We start from the raw sequence: 17,069 nt of genomic DNA on the forward strand, positions 1-17,069 counted from the left end.
ACCAAAAAAGAATCCACTGAGAGTTGAAGGTCTCGGACAGATGGGTCCGGATAGGTGACAATGCGACAATAATTTATTTGTATTGCCCTGCTAAGGTACTTCCATACAAAAGTAAATACATGTGTTAGGGGGAGGGGGTATGTTACCCTGTTAAAACGTATTTTTCTAATGAAATGTGCATATTTCACCCCTGTTGTCATGGTAATGAGAAAACTATTGGATTGTTTAGTCTTGAAACCTATTTAATTGGATTCTTTGACGCAGAAATGTACACTTTGACACTCATTTTATCACTAGAGCTCTTAAGCAAAGATATATATGCTGTATTGCTGTATATGGTGGCGGCCATTTTTAAAAACACACATTTCTGAAATGAAGAGTGATCTTATTTGTATCTTTGGATAATTTCTTTCATATTGCCCTAAGGTACTTCCATGATGAAATAGAAAACTAAATTAAAGTTTTATGGGGATGGGGAGGGGGTGGAAAGTTACCCTGTTAAAACGTATTTTGAATGACATTTGCATATTTTACCCCTGTTGTCATGGTAACGAGAAAAGTATTGTTTTTTTGTGCCTTGAAACCTATAGAATTGGATTACTTGGCCCCAAAAATGTACACTTTGACACCAATATTATTATCATGGCTCTAACGGAAGCAAAGATATGGGCTATGCTGTATTGTTGTATATGGCGGCGGCCATTTTTAAAAATGCATATATTTCAGAAATGAAGAGTGATGTTATTTGTCTCTTTGGATCATTTTCCTATTGCCCTAAGGTGCTTCCATGCCAAAGGGAAAACTAAATTAAAGTTTTAGGGGATCAGGGGGTGGAAAGTTACCCTGTTAAAACATATTTTTTTGAATGAAATTTGCAAATTTTAACCCTGTTGTCATGGTAACGAGAAAATGATTGGGATTTTTTGTCTTGAAATCTATTTCATTGGATTCCTTGACCCTAAAAATGTACACTTTGACACCGATATTATTATTATAGCTCTAACAGAGGCAAAGATATGTGGTCTGGTCTAATAGTGGTTCATTGTCGGTGGCCATTTTGAAAAACGTGAATATTTCCGAAATGAAGGGTGTAGCAACTCGTCTCTTTGGATAAAACTTTTCCTATGACCCTAAGGTACTTCCATACCAAAGGGGACCTCTGTAGCATGACTTGAAGTTAAAAGTGTCTTAACTCCTCCACTATATGTTGGCTCATAAGACTGCTACAGACAGTGCACTAATCATAACACCTGTAACCTCAAGGCAATTTGATATTGATAATTTGTTATAATTGAAGTTTTTCCACATGAAACTAAAATTCAGGTTTTACCATTTGCAACAAAACGGCACCAAATTCCTTTATTTCACCACCACATTGATATTCAAGTCAATGATTCCAGCTCCACACATGGTTTCGGTCTTTTTTTATTTTTTTACATGACATAACCGTTTATCATGTTAGCCACCTGCCCGCATTCCGTTTCGAACCCGACGACAGAACGTGAGTGACTGGCCAGAGTTCAGCCGAACAACAACACAAACCATTAGACATGTTCTACTACGATCCTGTCTGTTCATGTTCAAGTCTCAGACTTTACAAAGAGGAAATAAACAGATCAGAGAGCTAGAAACTGTCCTTTTTAAAGTCAGGCAAAAACACATGTGCTTTGGTAGAGTCCTTTGGCAGCAGTGATGTGTTGTAATTAAGACATTGAGATGAGAGAATATAACAGCACTTTGGGTTTGTTACCTTCCATCTGCAAGGCTTGAGACAGGGGGGGAACTGGACTACAAAACCCATCAGGCAGTGTTTAAAAAAAATGATATTGCTTAAATCAGAAGGAATGACATTAAGAGAAACCAGGAGATGAAAAACGGCAGCTCTTGGTGCCCAGTCAAGCCTGATATTATACTTAAGTTGCGTGGTGGTGTCACGCATTGAAAGATTGCCGTTTACAAGCTCACAATGCTGCGACACGTTGTGAGCTTGTAGATGGCCTGTGCGGGGCACTGCATGCAACTTCAGTATAAATCAGCGACCAGACATCAGCGAGAAGAACAGAGGAAAATATCAGCAAATACAAACAGAATCACGACTTCAGACTCCCAAAAACAAAACTGATTTTAGATTTTAACCTGAAACTCTCTACACAAAGAGTGGTACAGTATGTCTCCACACAAACAGCCAGGTGTGGACCAGGGGGCCCCCGGGGCCTCTTAGTAGCGGTAGTGGTCGGGTTTGAAAGGTCCCTCACGAGGCAGACCCAGGTACTTGGCCTGTTTCTCTGACAGTTTGGTCAACTTCACGTCCAGCTTGTCAAGATGAGCTGCTGCTACCTCCTCATCCAACTAGATAGACAGAGTTTTAGATTAGTGAATAAATATAAAGGAAGGGTAAAGGGTGGAGATAAGTGAGGCGGTGGGTTAACTGAGAGAAACATTTAAGTTTGTTTTCAAATTCATTTCATTCTTATTTCAGTGTGTTTCATCCCGGATTATTTGCCAGTTCTCCATTTGAAATGCTTAGAGCAGAGAGAATGAAAACCAGCACTACCCTGCCCTTAAAAACATTTATTTCTACAGGAAGTGATGCGTGACCACTGACCTTCTTGGGCAGGAAGTAGACTCCCAGTGGGTACTTTTCTGTGTTTGTCCACAGCTCGATCTGAGCGAGCACCTGTTGACAAATAAAGGCGGTTTTATTCAAATGTTACCCGTACCGGTGTACAAGACGTAGAAACAACTATCCTTGTGAGGGTTTAATTGATTTTCATTGAGTACATTCATTCCCCAAACCTGACCAACTGTCCCCATTGTGGGCATGCGTCATAAGTGATTTTCTCTTCTTGTTGTTCAATAGCAAAAAACTAATAAAATAGACAGATATAGCCTACAAAGGTCTACACATTCTGTTTGGAAACCTTCGACACACACACACACACACACACACACACACACCTGGTTGGTGAAGGAGTTACTCATGACGAATGATGGATGTCCCATGGCGCAGCCCAGGTTCACCAGTCTGCCCTCGGCCAACACAATGATGTGACGACCGGTCTTCATCCGGAAACGGTCAACCTGCACACAACAACACAACGGTGATTCTCAGCCCTTCCTGGATGGACCCACATGAAAATCTTTAAAGTGTCTGTGGCCCACCATCCATCTGACCACACAGCAGCCACGTGCATTTTCAGAGCATGTTAATTTGGTTGAAAACCAAAGCGCTCTAAAAAGGAGACATGTCAAAGGGTATAAAACAAACTGATGGAGAAACAAGAGAACTTGCTCAGGGAGACTTTGATACATTGGATGGGTGCACCGAGGTTCAAACTGGTGACCTTCTGATACGGCTATAAACGCCCCAAAAGGAAGACCTGGGTCACAGCCAGGTTCAATAAAAACATGCACATTTAGAGTGTGTGTGTGCGGCTGTGTGCGGGTGGGTCAGTACCTGTGGTTTGATGTTAATCTTCTCAGCACAGTTAGCAGTCAGCCAGCCCATGTCGATCTCGCAGTCAAAATGTCCGATGTTGCAGACAATGGCGTCATCCTTCATGCACTCAAAGTGTCTGCAAGAGACATACACACACATCCACACATACGTAGGTGATGTGTGTCTCTAATGCTTAATTTATACTCAGTTATACAAAGGTGCAGCATGCTGAAAAATGTTTATCTACAAGCTCATAACAGTTCACATGGTGAGCTTTTAGATCAGATATTTTTAGCCTGTGTCGTAGTCGTACGACAATCTAAGTAAGGTTTTACCTTCCCAGAATGATGTCCTCACAGCCTGTAGTCGTCACAAAAATGTTACCCTCCTTACAGGCCTCCTCCATAGTGGTCACCTCATAACCTGAGATGTACACAAACACACACACCAAGAATGATCAGACAAAGCAACCAGGACCGTGGGAGACACACAAATGAGACAGAAAAAGTGTGTGCGTAGACAGGTCATCAATGGGTTACACACAAACACAATACCTTCCATGGCAGCCTGCAGGGCGTTGATGGGGTCAACCTCGGTGACGATGACGCGGGCTCCGAAGCCTCGCAGGGCCTGAACACAGCCCTTCCCCACATCTCCGTACCCAGCTACTACGGCCACCTTCCCCGCAATCATCACATCGGTCGCACGCTTGATACCGTCGATCAGAGACTCCCTACAACCGTACAGGTTGTCAAATTTACTCTGAGAGAGAAAGACAAAGGTTGTCAAAAGTTAAGAAAAAGGCAGCAGGTGTTTTTCAAGAGGAAATGGTCAGTCCACTCCATTGTGTGATCTGAGAGGGAGACTGTATAGTAGAGACTGACAGTAGGAAAGCAGAGAGCCAACTGAGACTGTAGGAGAGACAGACAGTAGGAAAACTGAGAGGGAGACAGTGTAGGACAGATAAACCTCAGAGACGACGAGACCAACATAAGACAATAGTTTGACAGTGAGTGGAGTGGTCACCTTTGTGACGGAGTCGTTGACATTGATGGCTGGAACCTTGAGTTCTCCCTTCTTCAACATTTTGTACAGGTTATGAACACCTGTGGTGGTCTCCTCCGACAGGCCCTTGATACCTGCACAGAACAGCTTAATTTCAATGCAGGCATTTAGCAGATTCTCTTATTGACCGGGCATTGTGCATAATGCATGTCCGTGGCCGTGCACATTCATACGTGCATCGGTCTCACTCGGGGTAAGGGGTTGGTGCTCTGGGTTTGCACCACTCTTCCCATTCGCCGCTATGCTTGCGTTTCACACTCACACGGGGACTAGTTTGCCTTTTTTAGCAACAAAATCGTCGTTCCTATCGCTCCCTCCTTTCTTTCAGCTTTTCTCTCTGCGCGGCAGGAGGAGGAAGTAACTACGGTAGCACGCGGGCGAGTGCAAGACTTAACGTAACTAAATACCCTAGTTAAAGTGAAAAACGATTTTCGATTTTATTTTTTGACATCGTCCAAATCCAAAAATCGTGATTTCGATTAAAATTTGATTAATCATGCAGCCCTAGTTCCAGTGTGTTCCAGCGAATTTTAAAATTCATGGATATAATAGAATATAAAACTGCCCTTATAATGTACAAAGCAAGGAATAATCAACTCCCTGGAAACATTCAGGTGATGTTCTCTGATAGAGAGGGGGGCTATAATTTAAGGGGGGAACTAAATCTAAAAACCAGAGTAAATGGTAAATGGTGCATTTATATAGCGCCTTTATCCAAGGCGCTTAACATAGTGCATTACATTCACCCAGTCATACACCGATTGCGGTGGAAGCCATGCAAGGTACCAACCAGCACATCAGGAGCAATTTGGGGTTCAGTGTCTTGTCCAAGGACACTTCGACATATAGACAGGAGGAGCCGGGAATCGAACCACGGACCCACGGATCATTGGACGACCTGCTCTACCTATTGAGCCACAGTCACCCCGTGAGTGGCTTGGACAACACTAAAATCGTTTTGTATTTCAATCTGTGGAGTAAAACTATGGAACAGTATGCATGTGGAACTCAAGCAATGCTCAAGTGTGAACCAGTTCAAAAATATATATAAAGAATGCATTATTATGAGGTATAGGGAGGAAGAGTTACAATAACATATCATTTTAGATAATTGTACTTGTATGTACAGTATTTGGACTATATATATATATAATATGCCAAATGTATGTATAATAAGAAATATATAAAGTATTTTGATTGATATGATATATAGAATACATTATAGAGCATATACATATTTATAAATATATGACTTACTTACACTATTACATTATTTACTTAATTTCTCTGTTGTGAATTATTTTATTTCATTATACCATGTTTGTATGTGACGGCAAGTGATGACGCTGAAATAACGGTAATATAGGGGTAGGGTTATATATATATACACGTTTTTTACTTCTCCCTGCTCCTTTCCAAACTTATTTAAAAAAAATAAGAATTATAATAGAGGCCTGTTTTTCATTTGTTCTATATTGCACTTATTTTAATGTTCGGAATAAAGTTTTTCATTCATTCAGTGTACACAGTCCTGGAAGACATACTGTAGGCCTCTTCATGACAGAGTCAGCCGGGCTGGGCAAAGCAAAGCAACCAGCTCACTTCACTGATGTGAGTTAGGTGACAGCATGAAAACACAGCTCAGGTTTGAAAAGTGTTTGGTATAGGGTTATGCTGCCACCTGCTGGACAGAACCCACAACTCAAGTATAAGCTCCCATAGAGCTCAACAGTGCAAATGTAAAACTCCTGCAGCGTCTTCAATGTTTTTCAGGCCACGTTATCTCCATTTAGGCGAGAGAGATAAAGCAGGGAACCCCACTACGTATCTGTATATAATGACGTTGCATAATAAACCTTTTCATAGACTGTTGGATGCATGTTAATGTTTATTTGCCAACTTTAACCACTTAAACCTCAATCCTCTGTAAATGTGACTTTTGGCTCTGTACTTTGTTGGAAGCAGGTTGTGAGTACTATTTCCAATGGAAGAGTGAACGTGAACACAGCTTCTGAACAATGCTTTAGCCCCATGGTCACTCAACTAAATATTGAACCTGATCGTCACAAGCCACACAAATCAGAAGAAAATAGATTATATTATCAACCTTTCTCTGTCCCAGCAACACTCTTGCGGGATCTAGCACCAGTAAACAGTGTGTGTGTGCCTATATATATATTACCTGTCAGTAGTTTAGGATATTTGTTGTGCACCATGTTTGTGAGGTCTCCTCCATCATCCAGGATCATGTTGAGAGGCTGGCCGTCTCTGAAGTAGATGGTCTGCTCTATACACCACACATACTCCTCATCTGTCATCCCCTTCCACGCATACACTGCGCGAGTACACACAAGAGTTATCAGGATTGTTACACATGGATTAAAGCAAAATAAAACTCACGACTGAAACATTTTTTATGATCCTAATGTGTGATTGGTGAAACAGCATGAAAGGCGCCCTTGACCCACCCCCATGCACTAGCGCCATTTCCTAAACAATAATATGTAAAAAAAAAGAAAAAAAGAAAATGTTTTAGTAATATTGTTCCTGATGTTCTAATCTACATACTGCCAACCAGGTGAAGAAATCACAGATTGTGGCTTTAACCTGCTTTTATGAACTATCCGAAACCACTAGGGTTTTATAGAAGATGCGTCTGAACATATTGCTAGTTTAACCACTTCAAAATGCTTGAAGTGCTTCCATAGTAGACATGCTGACATCTATGGAATCCAAATGAATGAAATCAGTCGTTGTGACTGAGAACCCTAATCCATGGTTACTAGTATTGTTAACGTTATTGTTGCCCATCTTGTGTGCCCCTCCCCTCTCCCTTATCTCTCACTCTGTTATCTCTCCCTTAATATATAGCGGCTATTAATGTCGTCATAGTTGTTACTATTACTACTACAAGCTCACAACTTTGTCATACACCAGTGTCTTGTGAAAACAAAAATATAAAACTGGGCTTAAATGGTTAATTTAGTCACAGAGCCAGAGAGCCACACAGAGACCAGGCACCTGTCAGCAGTTTCTTCAGGGGTTGACACCAAGGTCTCAGAGGCACTTGCTCGTCAGGGCAATTACAATTATGTTCAACAGCCATACATGTGCACTTGCCAGAAAAGTAAATGAGTGAGATTTTGAAAAAGTGTTTTTCCTTTTTAACACTTTTTTTTTTACTTTTTCAAATTCTGGTATTCTGGCAACCATTAGTGTCAACCCCGGTCGGTGTCTGGTGGCTGTGTTTAGACAGGAAGCCGTTTAACCTCAGGGGTAAAGAGAGAGACACTCTAAACACATCTGATCCATTTCACCACACACCGAGTGTGTGTCTCTGTATCTGACCTCAAGGCAACAGTGTCCCTCCCAGCAGGGGTGGAAAGTATCAAAGTACATTTCGACTAGAAAATGGCCAATGTAAAAGCACACATGTCACAATGTGATGTGCAAGATTTACAATTTAGCAGACTCATATCCACAGCAACTTAACATAAGCAAGGCCAACACATGCAGAGGGACAGTGCCCAAGTAAACTAGGATCACAGGTAGACAATGAATCTATCATCAGTCTATAACATAACCATCTAAATTACATTTTAACCTTGGTCAAAAAACAAGCCCATGAAACAAAAACAAAACAAATGACTAGGGTAATTCTGCATGGCCATCAAAACTACTGTAGGTCAAGAGTGCTGAAGGCAGAATTTCTGCTTGGTTTTTAATGTAATTTAAATATTTTCACATCAAAAGCTATGAGTGAGCGGCAACTCTTTTCTTGTTGGTGGCACCTCTAAAGGACTAGTGTGCATTCATAGCACCTCTTTGAAATCAGACACGCACACACACACACACACACAATGAGAGTACCTGGGACGCCAGTCTTGGCGATGGCAGATGCAGCATGATCTTGAGTTGAGAAGATATTACAGCTAGACCACTGGACCTATACATACACACACACACACACACACACACACACACACACACACACACACACACACACACACACCCACACACACACACACACACACACACGATCAAACCTCACAGAATCAACCATCTAAATTATACTCTGGAATATTTTTGAGTATAAATTCAGCGCAACCAAATGAACCCTAGTGACACTGTTCTGAGCATGTTGTCACATTAAGCGAACATTTAGGAAGAAATGGTATTTCTACAAACTCACTATGGGTAGCTATAATGAATGTGCAGGCTGCAAAATAGATACTCCAGGTGGTTAAACATTAATCTGCATTAGCGTCAAAAATCTGTTCTAGCTCTAATAGGTTCCATAATTCATTATTTGCCAGTTTAACTTCAATCTTATATGTACTGTACATTGTTGTACATCAGATAGTAAAAAGAGTTGATTTATAAACACAGAACATATCACAGATTAATTGAAAATGGAGTCTTGTGCTTTTCATGGTTTCGTCCTCAAAGTAGCAGTTTTTGTATTGACTTGTGCTTTCGTTTGAAAAGGTACCCCTTCTACATACTGTGAAATAATTTCAATTGATCACAACTTGACGCTTTGTGAACTTGTAAATCTGCCGTTTTTGTCAAATGTTAATCCATTTTGTGCTGGTTTTTTGGGGGGTTTCCTTTTACAATTTATTTTTGGGTTTTATGCCTTTATTGATTGGGCTGAGAGATGGGGAGCGGCTTGCAGCAAAGGATCGGGATTCAAACCTGTGATATTCTGTCAGGCTGGTATTGCAGCCCAGGGTGCCCGGACCACCACGGCGGCAGCCCAGGCCAAATGTTTGCCAATTTTGACATGTGCAGAATAGGGATGCTATGTTTCATGTGGTTGATGGAAGTGTAATTTATTTCAGAACAACCTGCTGGTATTGAATAATTTATTTCACAACAACAGCAGAATCACTTCCACCATTCAATCAACAGACGTACACACACAGCTTACCTCAGCTCCCAGGGCGGTGAGGGTCTCGATGAGCACGGCAGTCTGCAGAGTCATGTGCAGACAGCCGGCGACGCGAGCTCCCTTCAGCGGCTTGGACGTGCCGTACTTCTCCCTCATCTTCATCAGACCTGGCATCTCATTCTCTGCTATGTCGATGGCCTTACGCCCCCACTCAGCCAGGCTGATGTCAGCTAGGGGAGACAGAGAGAGACCATTAGCATTACTGACCATACATGAGTGTAGACAAATGGCACATTTTGCTGTTTTCTTCTGGGATCCGGGTAACCCAGATCCTTGCAGAACCTGAAAGGTTACAGAATTCTTTTAAAAAAAAAGAAAAGAAAAAAGAAAGGGAGGGCCGGGGCGCTAATATAATAAAGTCACACATTAAACGCCATTAACAATAAAGAGACAATATGACGTAATGAGGCACATTATGATGTAAATTTCCCTTCATTGTCAATGGCGTTTACAAAACAAACATTGAACTAAAGGCTGGCGCACCTATACAAAAAAAAAGCACTAGATATGCCATTTTAGAGAAATCTTGGCTAAGTGCCACCTCCTGAGCAGGGTCCGTATTAGGTTCTGAGAACCTTATCTGAAGCTGAGCTGTAGCGTTTGGACACAAACCCCAGGACCCCTACCCCTTGAAATACGTTACACGGCTTCAAGCTTCACTGAGTTCTTGTAGTCAAAAAGAACCACCAGACGGTAAAAAGATGATTACCAATAGTCCAAAGAAATGTATAAAATAAGACTGTTGAACAGAGACATGGTCATCATTACTGTTGTTCATATTGTACATGTATATACACCATGGTACGACAGATGGACAGAATTCAATATCACGGTTTCATCTGTGCGGGCGGCCCCCAGGCTGTGAGAATTAGAGAGTCAGTGAGGGTGAGAGAGCGGTTGAGTCCCTACAGAACATTGGATTACATTAGAAGGTAAACACAGACACTGTAGGAGGAGGGGGGAGAAAAGCCCTGTTGATGAATTATTTCTACATGGTAGCACACGCTCTCCGGCATCCCGCTTTTGCATTAGGGCAAAGTTGTCATAAATGTTGAAAAAAAGTACAAAAAAGTGTTTTGGCCATATTGTGCTACATTTATTTTGATTATTGGTACCGGTCACCGACACTGAATAATTTCTTTGGGTATTTCTTGCATTTGATTTAATACAATTCTTCTGATGTTCAATGCCAAAAACAAAATTAAATCATTAAGCCCACTCTATATGAAGATTACATCATTTCATTCCTTTAGCAGTTGTGTGTGCTCTGCAGTGCAGGGCAATGTGGCGGACAGTGAGAGCAAATACACATAGCGTGCATGTGTGTAATGCGCGCGAGTGCACGCACACACACAGGTCAGCTAACCGCACTGAACCGGAGTTAGCCTGAACGACTAACCAGGGACTGGATCAGGGAAGCCAAACGTCAGGTCAGTGAGGTCAATATGAGGCTGGCAGAGTTACCGCCCTCGTGCTGCTCTGTAGATAAAAGCTATACATAACTACATACATGGACACATGGAACATTATAACTACATGCATGAATACATGGAACATTATAACTACATGCATGAATACATGGAACATTATAACTACATGCATGAATACATTGGCCTTTTTTTGGTCTGCAAAGAAAAAATAAAACTGCAGCCTATTGCGATTTGAAAAGGACAGTTCACAGTAATATTGAAATTGTCTTTCTTTTGAGGACTCTTACAGCCTTAATGACAGCATTAGACAGACTGCAATGATAAGACCCCTAGGGCCACTGTTTTCTTTTCTACTATGCGTGTGCCATGTGCTGCAGAGAAACATGGGAATGATAAACTGCTTGTAGTAAATGTGTGGCACGAGCGTCAATGAATGATCCTGCACCTGCACTCGACCCGTTTTACACCACTAGAGCTGAACTGTGATACAGAGACAGTAGCCAGTGACAGGGACACATGTAGACTTCGGCCTCGCAGTGATCCCTCTCTTATACACTGAAAAACCACCCCTTTACTCAGAACGGACAGACTGGATGCTGATTTTCTGTTCTTTGGCTATATATTCTGTTCTTTGGCTATATAGAAGTGTCTATTTGTACGTCTCTAAATGTTTTGATGAATTGAACAAGGTGGACCCTCTTGTAAACAAGTGTAATGTTTTATTGGGTCGTCCACTCAGTTAACAGTCTTTGTATTGAGTTGTGCTTGAAATGTACTGTAATTCTGCAAACTGTTAATAAATATTTCAATCAATCAAAAGATCCAGCTGATACATCATGTTGATCATGAGCTGGATTCACAGCATTGTTCCAATGGTTTCATTCATATTACATTATATTCCAGTAATCACGTGCATGCGTGCGTGTGTATTTAATTTATTATATATATTTTAATGTTAAGTAAATATAATATATTTCCAGCATGTCCGACTCCTACTGTAAAAATACATTAGAACATTGTTCACAAGAGACGCGGAATAAAGGCTTTACTGGTTTGTGATGCAAGCAAGTTACTCAACTGTTTAACTGACGATACACCGGTGAATACTCATTCCATCGTTTTCCATCAAAGTGGGTACTACAATGCCATTCCTCAAAGTTGTAGCGGGATGGCAATTTTATGATCAATCATCATCTCATTAATGGAAGGCATCAATTCAAACAGTATATCCTCTCCTCACATAGCCCACAACTGTGCCCTCATCCATCACTGTTGCTCCAGTTAGTATCACAATTCAAAAACTTGCTTTTCCTCACTGTTTCCTCACAATTTAAAACATCGATTTCACAGCAGAATATCATTCCACCACCCAGTTTTTACTACTGCGGTCCTTAAAACATCCTGTAAACTCCTTAAAATGTGATATGTAGAAAAATGTGTACAAAAACAAAATACTTTTCTCCCAGCTCCCCACAGTCCTGGATGGAATGTTTTGGAAGTCCCACAGCTACAGTGATGGTTGAGGGCACATAATTATGGAGCTAATCCTCACATTTAACACAGCAATGCAAAGAGGCAAATTATTGTTCTCCATCCATCAAATTCTTATGAAAAGAATGCAACAGCTTAACTTGAAAGTAAGAATTAAGACTTTAATTCCGAGATCACATTTAAAAAAACAGTTTAAACAATAAGCAGTATTCAGTATTTGGATTAGTACACCACGTGCTTTCATCTGTCTGTAGTCTGGTACACACGATTATTTGCACTTTTGACTCGAGTGGCTGCATGGCAGCCTGCCTGTGCCAGTCAGTCAAAAAATTGGCGGTGTGTCACAAAGCCTGACGGGAATTGTAGTTTCCAAAAGAAGCGTCAGTCGTACAGTGCAACGGATCTCCGTGGCCAAATACACTACATTTACCAAGCAATATCTGCTTATTATTTTTTTCTAAAGCTGAGCTTAGCAGGCGCCGTTTGATTCATTCTTTTACAGATAACATTATACATTATACAACGTGAATCATACCGACAGACTTTTCACAACGACAACAAACGGTTTAATAAACCAACAAAAACAAAAAATAATATAACACATATCCTCCTCCACCACGTGCTAAGCAAGCGTTTCGTTTCTGGACAAAAAGAACACATCTACAAGCAATCGACGCGTCCCCTCGCGCTCCGACGACAGCTTGTAGATCTGTTCTTTTTGGCCAACACACAGACAACCGTCGCAACTATGGGTTTATGTGTACAACTGTGCAAGTGTGCATGCAAACTGCACGCAATCGCATGGATTAGGATTTCATACTAACCGACTTTGAAGGGCAGTTTCTCGGACATGGTTGGTTCTTGTGTGGGTTCTGGTGGTGGTTTCTGTGGTTCCGGACCGGGTGGTGGTGGTTCGGCAGTGCGGGTCCGGTGCGGGAAGGAAAGGAAAGGAAGCGGCTGCGTCTGGGCTAAAGAGGGAGGGACACTCACATGTCAACTCGCCTTTATTCCAAAACCCCGGCGTCTATGTGCGCCCCATAGCCCGGAGGGACAGAGTCCTGCCTCCTGCGCCTTGTGATTGGCTCGTTTTTTGATTGCACGGCAACTGCTGGTTTGATGAGATAAATGTAGGAATGTTGAACTTGGAGTCCAGATTTTGGGCAATGGGCATTACATTATAGGTGATTTAAATTTAGTTGTTCTTTATTGTGAAAATAACCTTTCGACAAGCTTACAACACTGCTATTGTTGCTATTAAAAATAAGGAACTTATATTGATTGAAAATGTATTGAGAAGAGAGGGAAAAAAGCACTACTTAATTGTTTACATTGGGGTCCTCCATTTTTAATTCATCAGAACATTTAATGACATTCAAATATACAGTAGGCCTACTGTGCAAGAACAAAATCATATAAAAACGGTTAGATCTCAAAAGAAAAAATAAACAAAATATACGGTTTAATTGTTTAATGTAAAACTGCAAAACAATGCACTTTAATACAAAAATCTTGTTTGAGCTCTGCAGTGTGTTATTGAATTAGACTTGTTCAAATAACTCCCTGAGGAAAGACTCATGTCTAAACAATAGTTGTCCAAATTCATTATTAAAAACGTGGAACATGTTTTATATGTGTATTCAATAATGTTATTTTAATTTGGCCAAATGCTTTCAATTGATGATGTGCACACGGCTGCCATCTTGCCAGCAAGGTGCTATACAGTAGGTGCAACTTCCCATAGACATCCGAATTCCAAATTTAAAACAGGTGGTACACATGGGCTGTTGACTGATAGTCAACGATCGAGCACTTCCAAACTCCAGAAAAAAAATCATCTGCAAGGAATTTCTTGACAGGGAGTAGCTCATGACAAACATGTCATGTCTACAGTGGCTTTTTATTAAACAACACAGAAAGAGGATAATTCAAGCTTTCCGTACAGCTGCAATGTTGGTGAGTTTGACATTTTAATACAATTAAATAGGACTGTTATATTTGGATGAATGGGCTGTCTATGGGAAGTTGCCGGTAGGTAGCACATTTCTGGCAAGAAAAGCAAGATATGGCAGTCGTGTGCATATCATCAATGCCAGCGGTTTCTCTGAAAATCAAGCAGCCAATCACGGCGTAGGCCTATTCCTCCCTCCGGACGATGGGACAAAAACTGATTCACTGTATGGTTTTTGTTATATAGCATAATTCATGAGCTGGTGTCGTCAAATAATACTTATTGGGTGACAGGGTCCCTGCCCCGTATGAGAGAGATGCGATTGGTCAAGGCGGGATAGGGGTGGGGAGGGTCAGCCAATGACAAGGCTATATGTAAGGGGGGTTGGCGGCGGGTGAATGAGATTGTGCTCTGTGTGTGTGTGTGTGTGTGTGTGTGTGTGTGTGTGTGTGTGTGTGTGTGTGTGTGTGTGTGTGTGTGTGTGTGCGTGCGTGCGTGTGTGTGTGTGCGTGTGGACTGTGGTGTCCCAGTTGTGGACAGAACAAATGTTATGCAGCCTCGGAAAGTACACTGCAAATTCTACTCATATTACTTTATATTGTGCCTTTTTCCTTATATGCTTTATGCGTCTAATATTATTTCTGTTCAAACAAGTGTGTGTTTAAGTTTACTAAGTAATATGTTTCATGTCATGATGTGTGTTTATTGTGTGAATGTTTGAGTTTATTAACTAGTGTGTGTTTCGTGTATTGTGTGTTTTCTGGTAAAATTAGTTTAAAGGTGGCTGTCGCCAGCTGTGTCTAGTTCACTCCAGGTAAAGTCAGAGGCAACAAGTTTACTGGGAGTCTGGGAGTGAAACATGCCCTTTGTAAAGCAATCGAGTGAGTGAGTGAGTGAGTGAATGAGTGAGTGAGTGAGTGAGTGAGTGAGTGAGTGAGTGAGTGTGTGTGTGTGTGTGTGTGTGTGTGTGTGTGTGTGTGTGTGTGTGTGTGTGTGTGTGTGTGTGTGTGTGTGTGTGTGTCAAAGAGAGAGAGAGAGAGAGTAGGCCTATGTAGGATTACATAGGCCTACTGATACATTTGGATAAGAGTTAAGTTCTATTTTGCAGCAACAACCAACAATAATAGTAATAAACAAATAATAAAGGATAGGTTAGGATAGCATTGGTTCGGAAGTTGGTTTGGAACTGGAACCAAAAAATGTCGGTAACCCTTTATTTTACAGTACAGTAATAACCACCAGTCTACACAAGTTAGAGAATGTAGAAGAATTTAATAATTAAATCTCATGGTGGCCCGTGCCGTGGCTCAAATGCAAAATAAATAATGGACCTTGATTTGAAAAGGGTTGAAAACCACTGGTTTAAAACATGAATTGTAAAAGTAACTGTGTACAAAATTCCCCATAGCATTTAGTGAAGGCTACTTCATGCACACTCTATTCATATTGAGGACCCATTTTTCTACTTTAGTTCAGGCTTCTGTTTGGGCAGTGTAGTCAGTGCAAGAGGACCCCAGTCCAGCTGCAACTCTACATGCAGCTACACAGACAGACAAACAGGATCACAGAATGCGTTCTTCAGGAAGTATGCTCATTGTTTGTTTATACAGTGCAATATTAATTAATGTTGCAACAATTCATTCATCTATGTGTTCTCTAAAAAGTTTGTTTTTGCCTGTATTTGCTATGCTAAATCATGTTGCTAGGTTAACATTGGCAGCCATCTATGGTAGCCTAACAGGGCTCTAACAAGCTAAGTTAGCCTCAGCTAATGTATTTGAACTTTACAGTGATAAGTGTGTTAAGGTTAGTCATTTCAGATACCATTCATACAATCATCCATCCATGTCTGTCTGTGGCTGTGCAACCATCTCTATATAAAAACCCTTAAACTGTCATCATTGTGTCATTCTTGAGTTCATGGGCTACTCGTTGATTACAAACTGAAATATGGTTATTACAGGGAAGGTACAGGGTAATATCATGGAAACAAACCACACTTTCTTTTACAGTGCAGTTCCATCTTAATTACTGGGTAAATACCAGGTAAATAGTTGTCTAGTTACTGGATAAATACTGAGTAATTACCAAGTAATATCATGGCAACAAACCACGCTTTCTTTTACAGTCCAGTTCTACCGTAATTACTGTGTAAATACTGAAAGTACCAGGTAGTAATATGGAAACAAACCACGCTTTCTTTTACAGTCACAGTTCCACTTTAATTACTTAGTATATACTAGGTAAATACAAATCACACTTACTGGGTAAATAGCAGGTAATTACCGGTTAAATATTTTCTAGTTACTGGGTAAATGCTGAGTAATTACCAGGTAAAACATGGTAGTTATCAGGTTAATATCTGGTAATTACAATGTAAATAGTCATTAACACCCGCACGGCCACTGCACCAGTTGATTGATAAGGCATGAATCAATAATAAATACTCATAATTACATGGTAATTCCCGGGTAGTAGTTAAGAAAATACATGATAATTACCTAGTACTTACTGGGTATATTTCCCTGTAGTTAACATGTAATGGACTGGGTAATACATGGTAGTTATCAGGTTAATATCTGGTAATTACAATGTAAATACCGTCATTAACAGCCTCACGGTCAACTGCACCAATTGATTGATAACACATCAATAATTCATGGGTAAATACCTGGTAGTCGTCAGTGAATTGTATAGTAAATACTAGGTAACTACATGGCCATTATCCAGTATTTACAGTGT

General features: G+C 40.8%; 1 protein-coding gene across 1 annotated transcript; it reads right to left on the minus strand.

The window, feature by feature from the left end:
- Positions 1 to 1,409: 1,409 nt before the first annotated feature.
- Positions 1,410 to 13,367, minus strand: LOC306929648 (adenosylhomocysteinase B). Its single transcript, XM_079510263.1, has 11 exons — positions 13,204 to 13,367; positions 9,438 to 9,628; positions 8,375 to 8,450; positions 6,687 to 6,839; positions 4,466 to 4,578; positions 3,994 to 4,201; positions 3,775 to 3,862; positions 3,458 to 3,575; positions 2,959 to 3,081; positions 2,606 to 2,677; positions 1,410 to 2,349 (listed from the first exon to the last, which is right to left on the minus strand). Exons 1-11 carry the CDS (start codon positions 13,229 to 13,231, stop codon positions 2,218 to 2,220), a joined length of 1,302 nt encoding a protein of 433 aa, XP_079366389.1. The 5' UTR covers positions 13,232 to 13,367; the 3' UTR covers positions 1,410 to 2,217.
- Positions 13,368 to 17,069: the final 3,702 nt, after the last annotated feature.

The sequence above is a fragment of the Electrona antarctica genome, assembly GCF_951216825.1.
Source record: "Electrona antarctica genome assembly, chromosome: 9".
NCBI lineage: Eukaryota > Metazoa > Chordata > Actinopteri > Myctophiformes > Myctophidae > Electrona > Electrona antarctica.

Coding starts and splice junctions, on each gene's coding strand:
- LOC306929648 (XM_079510263.1), bottom strand. CDS start 13,231: ATGTCCGAGAAACTGCCCTTCAAAGTCG. Junction 3,863..3,993: donor CCTGCAGGCTGCCATGGAAG/GTATTGTGTTTG, acceptor TGTACATCTCAG/GTTATGAGGTGACCACTATG. Junction 3,576..3,774: donor GAGGACATCATTCTGGGAAG/GTAAAACCTTAC, acceptor TGTCTCTTGCAG/ACACTTTGAGTGCATGAAGG.